Source organism: Nerophis ophidion, linkage group LG23 (assembly GCF_033978795.1).
Source record: "Nerophis ophidion isolate RoL-2023_Sa linkage group LG23, RoL_Noph_v1.0, whole genome shotgun sequence".
In the NCBI taxonomy this organism is placed as follows: Eukaryota; Metazoa; Chordata; class Actinopteri; order Syngnathiformes; family Syngnathidae; genus Nerophis; species Nerophis ophidion.
The window spans coordinates 3,496,170-3,509,519 of NC_084633.1; the positions used below are offsets into that span (position 1 = coordinate 3,496,170).

General features: G+C 40.5%; 1 protein-coding gene across 5 annotated transcripts in view; it reads left to right on the plus strand.

The window, feature by feature from the left end:
• Positions 1-13,350, plus strand: part of csf2rb (colony stimulating factor 2 receptor subunit beta) — a 77,803-nt gene that overhangs the window by 50,428 nt on the left and 14,025 nt on the right. For 2 of the 5 annotated variants that reach the window (XM_061885102.1, XM_061885107.1), the window contains exons 1-5: positions 1,928-2,162; positions 8,108-8,225; positions 8,301-8,476; positions 8,558-8,712; positions 8,788-8,932. In XM_061885102.1, the coding sequence (XP_061741086.1) occupies positions 2,057-2,162; positions 8,108-8,225; positions 8,301-8,476; positions 8,558-8,712; positions 8,788-8,932 (700 nt within the window). In that variant the 5' untranslated portion in view covers positions 1,928-2,056. Of the gene's footprint in view, positions 1-1,091; positions 1,167-1,823; positions 1,901-1,927; positions 2,163-8,107; positions 8,226-8,300; positions 8,477-8,557; positions 8,713-8,787; positions 8,933-13,350 lie in introns of those variants that run through there. The other 3 variants (XM_061885103.1, XM_061885104.1, XM_061885105.1) reach the window with 3 other exon arrangements.

Here is a 13,350-nt window from a genome sequence, read left to right on the forward strand (position 1 = left end):
TTTCCTGTCCCGCCTGCAGTCCAGACCTGTCTCCCATCAAAAATGTGTGGCGTATTATGAAGCATAAAATACGACAGCGGAGAGCCCGGACTGTTGAACGGCTGAAACTCTACATAAAGCAAGAATGGGAAAGAAATCCACATTCAAAGCTTCAACAATTAGTTTCCTCAGTTCCCAAACGTTTATTGAATGTTGTTAAAAGAAAAGGTGATGTAACACAGTGGTGAACATGCCCTTTCCCAACTACTTTGGCACGTGTTGCAGCCATGAAATTCTAAGTTGATTATGATTTGCAAAAAAAAATAAAGTTTATGAGTTTGAACATCAAATATCTTGTTTTTATAGTGCATTCAACTGAATATGCGTTGAAAAGGATTTGCAAATCATTGTATTCCGTTTATATTCACATCTAACATAATTTCCCAACTCATATGGAAATGGGGTTTGTATGTGCATAAAGTAGGGAATGCCCCAATTGTAATATAATTTTTGGGGAGGCTTACTGAGCTAGACTATAAAAATACCTGCTCTAGTTGACTAATGAATAAATAATTAAAGGAATCAGTTAGGGATGAACCGAACAATCGGCCACCAATCAGTTTCGGATGTTTTTGGGCCCAGAAGTAGTTTATTCTGATGTTTTGTACAAAAGCCATTATTTTAATTTTTTTGATACAATTGAAGTTGGCTTGGAAAGTTTGAAAATTTGTTTTTTTTTATATTTCTCAATCTACTGTTACTCTCTTATAGTCGTTTAACGATAACATCACCCCATTTTTGTTGAACTTAAGTCTCGTGTGTGCTGTTAAATGAATCCTTATCTGACAGTGTGAAGCATTATGCTATTACTTTTCATATTGAATCTAAAGAGTGTGCAATTAAGTTCATGGTGAGAGTTACAGAAATGTCAGCTGTGGAGTTGTGTTGATTATCTCAAAGTATCCATATATTAGTGTGCTGGATGCCGAAATGTGTCCAATTGGAAGAGAAATTACCTAAATTTGGTTGGAATTAATACATGTCTGGTAAAAGAGCTGATTAGGCGTTTATCGGAAGTTAACCATGGATGAAAAGAGGAAACTGACAAAAAACTCCCCCAAGTTCTTCAAAAAAAGAAGAATGCGAAATAGAGGCAGATTGACAATAAACCTTTCTTATAATATGAGGTAAGTACAATTTAAATATAATTTCATCACACTTTTTATTGTGTATTAAACCATTATGATACAGTGTTAATACATACTGCATCATGAAGACACTTCTCACAACTTAAAGTTATACATTGTTTATGGTTGATTTTTCTTCCAATAAATAACATTTCCCCTGTTCTAATATAAATGACTCGGACCAAACGTCCATTTCTGGGAGTTTTCTTCTACCGGGTCAATTACTTCCATCCATTCGTTTTCTACCACTTATCTCTTTCGGGGTAACGGGGTGCTGGAGCCTATCTCAGCTACAATCGGGCGGAAGGCTGGGTACACTCTGGACAAGTCGCCACCTCATCGCAGGGCCAACACAGACAACATTCACACTCACATTTACACACCAGGGCCAATTTAGTGTTGCTAATCAACCTATCTCCAGGTGCATGTTTTTTTTGGAGGTGGGAGGAAGCCGGAGTACCAGGAGGGAAACCGCGCACTCACTTCTTTCTTTAAAAATACAGTGTTGCTCTGTGTATTTTCATGACATCTTACTTAGCTGCTTGTTTTTTAACATGTACAATTTGTGATGTTCCCTTATTCAGTCATGCATCTGCCATACTTGGCTTTTGTATTTGAATGTGCGCATAATCCCAAAGGAATCTTTTTTGTTTACAGGACATAAAACATGTGACCGACAGCAGACAAGCGGATGTGGTTACGAACCAGAATGTACTGAGGTGCCCAAAGGAGAAGTAAGGGTTGCCTTTTTTTTTTCTTCATTATTTCTCGTAAATCAACTCAGTTTCTTTCTGATCTCAGACTCCTTATCATATGCTGTCAGTAAACATACTAGAAAAATATTGAGACCAAGTTCAAAACGAGAGCTGCTGCTCTGCCTTTGTCCAGGAATGATGCCTCTTTACTGGGTCATGATTATGGGGATGCTCCCCCGTCTGGCTGTCCTGGCTGTTGGAGACGGATGCACCCTTCATAACACCCACAGTGCCCATGATGGTAAGCAATGTGTTATTGATGGACAGTCTTTTTTAATTTTATTTAATTTTTTTACAATTTTTTATAAAAAATGTATCTACTGTATTATTATTATTATAATCATTATTTGTATTTTGTTTTCCGAAGAACATCTCTCCTAAGTCTGTTGTGTGGTGTGGCCCAGAGTTCTATTCTGGGACCTGTTTTATTTTGTTGTATCTAATATCACTTGGGAGGTTGATCAGTAGTTTTAAAAATGTTCCTTATAACTTCTATGCAGATGATATTCAACTGTTATGCTTTTTCAATGATTCAGAGTTTCACTTTTTATCTGAGTTCTTGGGGTTAAAACTGGTTGTCCTCAAATTTCCTCCAGATAAATTCTAACAAAATGAAAACTCTGATAATTAATCCCGATAAAAAGATTCCCCTGATCAAAAACTCCCTTGGTGTTCTGGGTGCATCTGTTTAAAGCATCCTCAGAAACTTTGGGGTTGTTTGATCAGTCAATGTCTTTAGAGGGTCACTGCTGTCAACCTACCAAAAACTGTTTTCATCATCTCAGAAATATTTCTAAAGTGAGAAATTTGTTAGCAAAATTGGATTTCCAAATCAATCAGTCAATCAATCAATGTTTACTTATATAGCCCTAAATCAATAGTGTCTCAAAGGGCTGCACAAACCACTACCACATCCTCGGTAGGCCCACATAAGGGCAAGGAAAACTCACACCCAGTGGGACGTCGGTGACAATGATGACTATGAGAACCTTGGAGAGGACGAAAGCAATGGATGTCGAGCGGGTCTAACATGATACTGTGAAAGTTAAATCCATATTGGATCCACCACAGTCGCGAGAGTCCAGTCCAAAGCGGATCCAAAACAGCAGCGTGAGTCCCGTTCACAGCGGAGCCAGCAGGAAACCATCCCAAGCGGAGGCGGATCAGCAGCGCAGAGATGTCCCCAGCCGATACACAGGCAAGCAGTACATGGCCACCGGATCGGACCGGACCCCTTCCACAAGGGAGAGTGGGACATAGGAGAAAAAGGAAACAAACGGCAGATCAACTGGTCTAAAAAGGGAGTCAAATGATCATTCACACGTTAATTTCATCTCGTATTGACTATTTAAATTTCCTTTTCACTCTTTTTTAACAAGTCAACACTAAAGAGACTTCAGACTGTACAAAATGCGGCTGCCAGTCTTTATTGGCTTTCTGTTAAATTCCGCATTGAGTTTAAGATTTTAGTCCTGACATTCCGTGCGTTGCATGGTGGGGCTCCTCAGTACATCACTGACTTGCTATGCCCCTACTCTTGAAGGCACAGCCTTCGGTCTTCAGGCCAGGGTCTTCGAAAGATCCCCAAAACTTGTTTTAAAACCCATGGAGACCTTGCATTCCAGGCTACAGCTCCCAAACCCTGGAACAATTTACACCAGTCCTTCCGTGATTTTGACTGTGTTGACACTTTTAAGAAACATTTGAAAACTTATTTTTTTTAGTAAAGCTTTTAGTCAATGCACCTTTTTTAACTATCGATTTTAATCCACTTTGTCATTTTTAGGATGTTGCCCCTGTTGTTTTAAGTGAATTGTTGTTTTACTTCACCTAGGTTTTGTAAAGCGCTTTGTGATTTTATCTGTGAAAAGCGCTTTATAAATAAAATGTACTTGCTTACTTACTGTTTTATAGTTTACATTTTAGAGTAATCTGTCATTGCCTGTTACAACAGGTCATGTCTAGTTTTGTATTTTGGTTATTATTTCTTCCTAATGTTTTGTTAAGTTATATTCCTGCACTCCTAATTTGGTACCTCCTTCCCGTGTGTATGTCATCCTGCTGTGACTTAACTACTTCCCGAAAGCCATCCGCCACACCTGTCTCCGGTCGATGATTAGTATTCCCACCTGTATCTAAACTAATCATGCTCCTTATTAATACCAGTCTCTGTCTTTTTGTAAGAGCTGATCCAAAACCGTTTGTTTTCTCTCGTTGTGGCAAATAAGCCTTTACCTTCCCTGTGCGCTTTTTCCGATGGCACAGTCTCTTTTGTTGTTGTACTTTAACTTGTTTAAGTAGTAAAAAAAAACTTTTCTTACTTGCACGCTGCTTCCTTCTTTGTTTTTGCATCCTAGGAAACACGACCTAAGATGCAAGCCTAGAAACGCAACATAAATGAGTTTTAAAAAAGAATATTAAAAAAATGTTTGCATGACTAAAACAAATTATATTAAAACTGTTATTAGTATTTTTATAATCAATATAAATATCAATTGAACACTTTTCTGGTTATTTCAAACATATTTGTCTTGGACATTGTATCCATCCATCTATCCATTTTGTACCGCTTGTCCCTTTTGGGGTCGCGGGGGGTGCACATTGTATATGTTATGAATATAATATTAATGTAATCATGACATTGATACTACTTGGCAAGAAAATGTGTATTTCAAAGTTTTTAAGGGGTTACAGTAGAGTAATATAGCGCTTTAAAGATGAATGTGGTTAATAGAAATACAATGCTGAAAATTATGACCGGGTGAATTGTGAGTTGGGTGGCAGCCAAAAGCAGGGACCTTGGCAGTCAGATCGATGGCTGCAGAGATTAGCTCATTGGACGTCGATATAGTCCCAAAAGACTCTGGAACCAGTTTTCTGGAGAAATGTTGTTTGCTGACAGTCGTTCAGAATACCCAACCTTTTGGGGTTTTTAAAGGAGTACTCCTTTGGGTAATTCCCTTGATATGCTGGAGGATTTTAACGGTCACGTTGGCAATGACAGTGAGACCTGGACAGGCGATCTTAGAAAGAACGCCCTCCCTGATCTGAACCTAATCAGTGCTTTGTTTTTACTCTTTTGTGTTCGTCACAGATTGTCCATAAAGTTAAAGTTAAAAGTTAAAGTACCAATAATTGTCACACACACACCAGGTGTGATGAAATTTGTGACAAAAACCATGTTTGGTTGGGGTGTCTACGTGTGCACCTGGAACAAGGACACCCTGAGCCGCAGTTTGATGATCAAACTTGTGGTTGTGTCATCGGACTTGCGATCCCACGTCTTGGACACCCAGTTGAAGAGAGGGGATGATTTGAGCTGTGGCCGCAAGGTGGCAGGTGCTTGTCGTGGCGGTGAGCTCAGAAACCAATGTTGGATACCAGCAGTGACGGATGTTGTCAAGTTAAGAGTAGTATCAAATCTTTGTGGCCCATGGGATCCTAGAGGCAGCTGACAGGTACTGACAAACCAAGCAGCTATGCAGCTATGGCAATTGGTGAGGCAAAAACTCCGACACGGGAGGAGTTTGGGGAAATCATGAAAAATGACTTCCAGATTGCTTTGAAGAGGTTCTGGACAGCCATCCACTGTAGCAGAAAAGGATGCAGTGCACTATCTACACCGTGGATGCTGGGGATGGTGTGCTGCAGGCTGTGACTTGAAATGTTGTGGACTAGTGGAAGGAATACTTTTTAAAAACCCTCAATCCCAATATACTCAATCACAACACGTTTTCTTACGAAGAAGCAGTGCCTGAAGACTCTGCTGTGGGTTAACCTATCTCTGTGGTTGAGGTTGCCAAGGTAGTTAAAAATCAGGTGGGTGAGATTCACCCCGAGTTTCTGAAGGTTCTGGATGCTTTGGGGATTTCTTTGTTGAGACGAAGCAGCATCCACATCGGCATGGACATCAGGGACGCTGCCTTTGGATTGGTCCTTTTTTTTTTAAGAAAGGGGACGAGTGTGTTGTAACAATCATATAATCTTCCTGATAATATTTATTTAGGGTTATTGGATAGGATGGAGCGCCAGATAGTCGAACCTTGGATTCAGGACAAACAGCGTGGTTCTTGTCTTGGTCCGGGAACTGTGGACCAGCTCTATACTCTTTGCAGAGGTGTTGAATGTGGACGGTAGAGATGCGCGGATAGGCAATTATATCACCCGCAACCACGTCACCAAAGTCGTCATCCACCCACCGTCCACCCGAACCAACATTTTATCAGGGACGCATCCGCCCGCCACCCGCCCGCTGAAATACATCAGAGGTTGGCCACCTTTACCACTCTCAGAGCTGTCTAAACCCGTTTCACAGAGTAACGAAGACAATTGGAGCCGCTAAAGTTCTCGCGATTATCCAATTGGCGTTCATCCTGATGACAAGGATATGGGCGTGCTGTGAAGCCATTGCCTTTGACACCTTCAACAACATGTACACACCGATTGTTAGTCTGGCAACATGTGTGCAGCTTCCGCAATCACATGTACAAGATTGAAAGGCATACTGGGTGACACAGAGTACACAGATGGTTGTGATATAAACATCTTTAACATTTACTAATATGCGCCACGCTGTGAAGCCACACCAAACAAGATTGACAAACACATTTCGGGAGAACATCCTCACAGTAACACAACATAAACGCAACAGGAAAAATACCCAGAATCCTTTGTATCCGTGACACTACCTGAATATATTTTACACCCCCGCGCCCCCAACCCCGCCCACCTTACCGATGCACGGGGGGTGGCCGGGTTTGCTGCTAGCGGGGTGTATAAAATAGTCAGGAATTGTCATGGATACAAAGGATTCTGGGTATTTGCTGTGTTGCGTTTGTGTTGTGTTACTGGGAGGATGTCCTCCCGAAATGTGTTTGTCAATCTTGTTTGGTGTGGCTTCAAAGCGTGGCGCATATTACTAAGAGTGTTAAAATTGTTTATATCACAACCATTAGTGTACTCTGTCACCCAGTATGCCTTGCAGTCGTGTGCGTGTTGCTGCGGAAGCCACACACATGTTGCTGGACTGACAAGCAGATCGTACATACTGTAGAGGGCAACAAAGTCAATGACTTCATAGCACGCCTTAATACTTATTAACTGGGTGACTGCCGGTAGTCATTCTAGAGAATATTAGCGTCTCCTATTGTCTTCTTCGCTTTGTGACACGGGTCTTAAATGGCTCTTTGAATGGCATAGGATACCGATCCCTCAACCATGTATATCAAATATTTTCGGATGATTCAACCGCCACCCGCCCGAATCTAATTAAAATCTATTCTTTTCGTCATGTCACCCGCCTGACCCGCGGTTTATCCGCGGACTCCGCGGATGAGACTGCAGACCGCGCATCTCTAGTGGACGGGGTTTGCCCAACCAGTCTACATGTGTTTTGTGTTCTTGGAGGAGGCATTCAACCCTATCCCTCAGAAAATCCTGTGGGGAGTGCTTCGAGAGTATGAGCAATGGGGTATACAGTATGACTGGTGTCAGAGCATGGTTAACATTGCCGGTAGTATGTTAGTCCAGTTTCCAATGAGGGTTGGACTTTGCCCAGGCTGTCTTTTGTCACCATCTCTGTTTATAACTTTTATGAACAAAGTTTTGAGGCACAGTTGGAGCCTTGAGAGAGTCCATTAGGTGGCTGCAAGATTAGGTCTATGCTTTTTGCAGATTATGTAATCCTTTGCAGCTGCGTATGGGATAAGTCAATGGTTCTCATCCGAAAAAGGGGGAAGTGCCACCTTCGAGTCAGGGATAAGATCATTCCGCAAGTGGAGGGGTGCAAGTACTAAGGAGTCTTGTTCACAAGTGAGGGAAGAATGAATTCTGAGATTGAAAGGCGAATCATCTGCAGTGATGCGGATTCTGCATCAGTTCGTCATGGTGAGAATGGTTGGATGCTAAAATTATACAACTCATGTTGCCTTAATCATCGTTATTTTTAAGACTCATAATTTTATGATATACATATATTGTAATTACAATAAATTAGTTTTAGAACAAAAAGCAATTTCAACTGATCAGGTTTTTCCACTTATTAAATGTATTTTATCATTTGCCATGAAAATTACATTAGTTGTTTTTTTTATTACAGTGTTCTGTAAGATTGCTAAAATATGTCTGTTTATTTATTGCACTTGTGTTGGTATGTTTTTAGGTTAATATAAATGATTTTGTTTGCAGTGCTGATGCAGTCATTACAGTGTCATAACGACTATGAATCTTACGTCCACTGCAAATGGAGGGAGGACCCACACATACCTGCATCCCTGCAGCTTTGGTTTATGAGAGAAGGTGGCAGGTAAAGACAGGTCAAAGGTCGGGAGAAGGCTAATGGAAGAATGAGTCAGCATGTGGTGCATGTATGTCCTTGCAGGGAGCCATGTGAGCCGACCAGCACTGAACTCCAACTTGAAGATGGGCACAGAACTGCCGAGTGTAAATATGAAACTCGTTCATTTTCTATCGGCATTGAACACACGGCTTTCTTTCACAAGGACGGCGTTCTGTGTCCATCTGTCCCACACAAGCCTTTGGAGCGTTATCATCACTGTGAGTTTATGTCACATTAATACTAGGAACCAAAAGATACAATCGGATGTTTTGGTCGTGGTCTTCTGCTGTACTTTGCAGTGCGAGCTCGCACACCAGTGGATCTGGCCGCACATGACACAGGTGATGGCAATGTGTTGCTCAACTGGTCCAGTCCTTATCCTGCACAGTCCTCCTTGACCAAAAACCTCTTGTACCAAGTCAGCTACAGGCCAGAGAGAGAAGATACATGGACAGTAAGCAGCATACAATTTTGATAAAGAGCTTATTTTTGATCACGCTCGTGCTTATTTCTGATATCATGTCTGCAGATCAGGAATGAGACAAACACTTCTGTCACACTGGACATGAGGATGCTGCGACAAGGTTGCAGGTTTGAGGCCAGGGTGAGAGATGTGGCCAACATAGGACAGTGGAGTCACTGGAGTCCTGTGGTGACATGGTGGAATAAAGAAGGTATGGTATTCTGGTAGATCACTAGCTTGTTATGGTAAATGTTCCAAATAAAGCCTCTATTGATTTACGCCAGGGGTCACCAATGCGGTGCCCGCGGGCACTAGGTAGCCCTTGAGGAGCAGATGAGTAGCCCGCTGGCCTGTTCTAAAAATAGCTCAAATAGCAGCACTTACCAGTGAGCTCCCTCTATTTTTTAAATTTTATTTATTTACTAGCAAGCTGGTCTCGCTTTGCTCGACATTTTTAATTTTAAGAGACAAAACTCAAATAGAATTTGAAAATCCAAGAAAATATTTTAAAGACTTGGTCTTCACTTGTTTAAATAAATTCAATTTATTTTTTTACTTTGCTTCTTGTATTTTTCAGAAAGACAATTTTTGAGAAAAATACAACCTTTTAAAATGATTTTAGGATTTTTGAAACACATATACCTTTTTACCTTTTAAATTCCTTCCCCTTCTTTCCTGACAATTTAAACCAATGTTCAAGTAAATCTTTTTTTTTATTGTAAAGAATAATATATAAATGTTAATTTAATTTTAGCTTCTGTTTTTTCGACGAATATTTGTGAAATCTTTCTTCAAACTTATGACTAAAATTCAAAAACATTATTCTGGCAAATCTAGAAAATCTTTTGAATCAAATTTAAATCTTATTTCAAAGTCTTTTGAATTTCTTTTAACATTTTTGTTCTGGAAAATCTAGAAGCAATAATGATTTGTCTTTGTTAGAAATATAGCTTGGTCCAATTTGTTATATATTCTAACAAAATGCAGATTGGATTTTAACCTATTTAAAACATGTCATCAAAATTATAAAATTAATCTTAATCAGGAAAAATTACTAATGATGTTCCATAAATTATCTTTTACATTTTTTCAAAAAGATTCGAATTAACTAGTTTTTCTCTTCTTTTTTTCGGTAGAATTTTGAATTTTAAAGAGTTGAAATTGAAGATAAACTATGTTACAAAATTTAATTTTCATTTTTTTCCTGTTTTCTCTTCTTTTAAAATGTTCAATTGTTTTTTTCACCATATATTCTCTACAAAAAACCTTCCGTAAAAGGAATAAATAATGTACGACGTAATGACAGACAGAAATACCCATTTTATATATATATATATGTAGGTGTGGGAAAAATCACAAGACTACTTCATCTCTACAGAACTGTTTCATGAGGGGTTCCCTCAATCATCAGGAGATTTTAATGGAAGCATTCACATACAATGGTTTATATAGGGCACAGAGTGGGTGGGTACAGGCAGGCGTAGGGTGTGGTGATTGGCTCATGTGTTACCTAGGAGGTGTTTCCGTCTGTGGCGGCATGTTGAAATGATTTCACTGCGCTTGTTGAGGGATGATAGATCTGGATGATATATAATAAACAGTTTCTCTTTTAAGCATAGGTTGCATCTTTTATTACCACTGTTGTAAGGTGTGCTGGATGCAAGAATTTGCCATGTTATTGAATATTCAACATTATTGTCTTTGAGGTTCCAAATGTGTTTGCTGACTTCTGTAGAATTCCGCAAAGTCTGGTTTCTAAAGGAGGCGTTGTGATTATTCCATCTTGTTTTGAACGCTCCTTCGGTTAATCCTACATACGTGTCGGATGTGTTAATGTCCTTGCGTGTTACCTTTGCTTGGTAAACGACTGATGTCTGTAAGCACTCTCCGTTGAGAGGGCAATCAGGTTTCTTGCGACAGTTACATTCCTTATTGGTTTCAGAGTCGTTTAGTCTGGGGGTAGGCAGTCCTTTTGCAATTGCTTTGTTGTGGTTTGAAATGATTTGTTGTATGTTATTCATACAGCTGTAGCTCAATTTAATGTTGTTCTTGTTGAATATTTTTCTTAGGGTGTTGCCTTTGGGGAAGTGTTTGTCAATCAGAGTGAGGAACTTGCGGCCGATGTTGGTTGAGACGTTTTGGTTGAATGGCTGATTGTACCAGATGATGTTGTTTAGTTTTCTGCTCTTTTTTGGTTGGTTTCCTGGGGTGGGTTCATAGGTGAGGGTGAAGTTGTATCCGCTTTCATCAAGTGCTTTCTGGTACGGGGGGGTTGCTTGGTCGAATTCAGCTTTGCTAGATGACAGCATCGATAGCCTTTTGTCGATTCCGGTAGGTATTCTTTTCGTGGTGGTGGGTGGGTGGTTGCTGTCGTGGTGCACGTATTGGAGTGTTGTGTTGGGTTTCGTGAATGGTTGGTAGCTGTTATTTCTCAGGTTGAAAGTGACGTCGAGGAAGTTGACGGTTTGCTTGTTGGCTTCAATCGTGATCCGTAGGCCGTTTTCTCTCAGGTTGAAAGTGACGTCGAGGAAGTTGACGGTTTGCTTGTTGGCTTCAATCGTGATCCGTAGGCCGTTTTCTCTCAGGTTGAAAGTGACGTCGAGGAAGTTGACGGTTTGCTTGTTGGCTTCAATCGTGATCCGTAGGCCGTTTTCTCTCAGGTTGAAAGTGATGTCGAGGAAGTTGACGGTTTGCTTGTTGGCTTCAATCGTGATCCGTAGGCCGTTTTCAGAAAACGGCCTACGGATCACGATTGAAGCCAACAAGCAAACCGTCAACTTCCTCGACGTCACTTTCAACCTGAGAAATAACAGCTACCAACCATTCACGAAACCCAACACAACACTCCAATACGTGCACCACGACAGCAACCACCCACCCACCACCACGAAAAGAATACCTACCGGAATCAACAAAAGGCTATCGATGCTGTCATCTAGCAAAGCTGAATTCGACTAAGCAACCCCCCCGTACCAGAAAGCACTTGATGAAAGCGGATACAACTTCACCCTCACCTATGAACCCACTCCAGGAAACCAACCAAAAAAGAGCAGAAAACGAAACAACATCATCTGGTACAATCAGCCATTCAGCCAAAACGTCTCAACCAACATCGGCCGCAAGTTCCTCACTCTGATCGACAAACACTTCCCCAAAGGCAACACCCTAAGAAAAATATTCAACAAGAACAACATTAAACTGAGCTACAGCTGTATGAATAACATACAACAAATCATTTCAAACCACAACAAAGCAATTGCAAAAGGACTGCCTACCCCCAGACTAAACGACTCTGAAACCAATAAGGAATGTAACTGTCGCAAGAAACCTGATTGCCCTCTCAACGGAGAGTGCTTACAGACATCAGTCGTTTACCAAGCAAAGGTAACACGCAAGGACATTAACACATCCGACACGTATGTAGGATTAACCGAAGGAGCGTTCAAAACAAGATGGAATAATCACAACGCCTCCTTTAGAAACCAGACTTTGCGGAATTCTACAGAAGTCAGCAAACACATTTGGAACCTCAAAGACAATAATGTTGAATATTCAATAACATGGCAAATTCTTGCATCCAGCACACCTTACAACAGTGGTAATAAAAGATGCAACCTATGCTTAAAAGAGAAACTGTTTATTATATATCATCCAGATCTATCATCCCTCAACAAGCGCAGTGAAATCATTTCAACATGCCGCCACAGACGGAAACACCTCCTAGGTAACACATGAGCCAATCACCACACCCTACGCCTGCCTGTACCCACCCACTATGTGCCCTATATAAACCATTGTATGTGAATGCTTCCATTAAAATCTCCTGATGATTGAGGGAACCCCTCATGAAACAGTTCTGTAGAGATGAAGTAGTCTTGTGATTTTTCCCACACATACATATTGCGCTCTACCACGGTATCGAGCACTATTCTCTGGATAATCCAATCAAGATATATATATATATATATATATATATATATACATCAATCAATCAATGTTTACTTATATAGCCCTAAATCACTAGTGTCTATATGATATATGGATATATTTATTAAAAGTAAATTGATCAAATTGGCTATTTCTGGCAGTTTTTTAAAGTGTGTATCAAACTGGTAGCCCTTCGCATTAATCAGTACCCAAGAAGTAGCTCTTGGTTTCAAAAAGGTTGGTGACCCCTGATTTACGCAATAGCGTGTGTGATCTGCTACTACTGTGGCTGTAGACAAACTCTGGATGTAGATTCTATCAACTCCACAACATAGCAATAGCTGCATGACATTGCTACGTGGTTGCTGGTGGGAAACTTGTATTACTGTCGTGATTCCACATGACAGTTTGGACGTTACCCTTTATTTTCATCTTTGCTCTCATCTTCTGTCCTTGTAGGGACTTTTTATTCCTTTTTCTTCCAGCACACCTGTTCCCCATTTTGTCAATTAGTTCAATGTAGTTCCACTTGTTCCCTCTTTCAGTGCAGGTTCATTATCCAGTGTATACCATAGTGTCCTGTTGCTTTTTAAGTTCTTGCTTGACTTGCTACTTTTTTTCTCCCAGGTACCTAATTAACTGACCTTCTGTCTGCACTTGTCTTGCCTTTTCTGCATTCTGGGATCAGCCCAGGATGCAGAG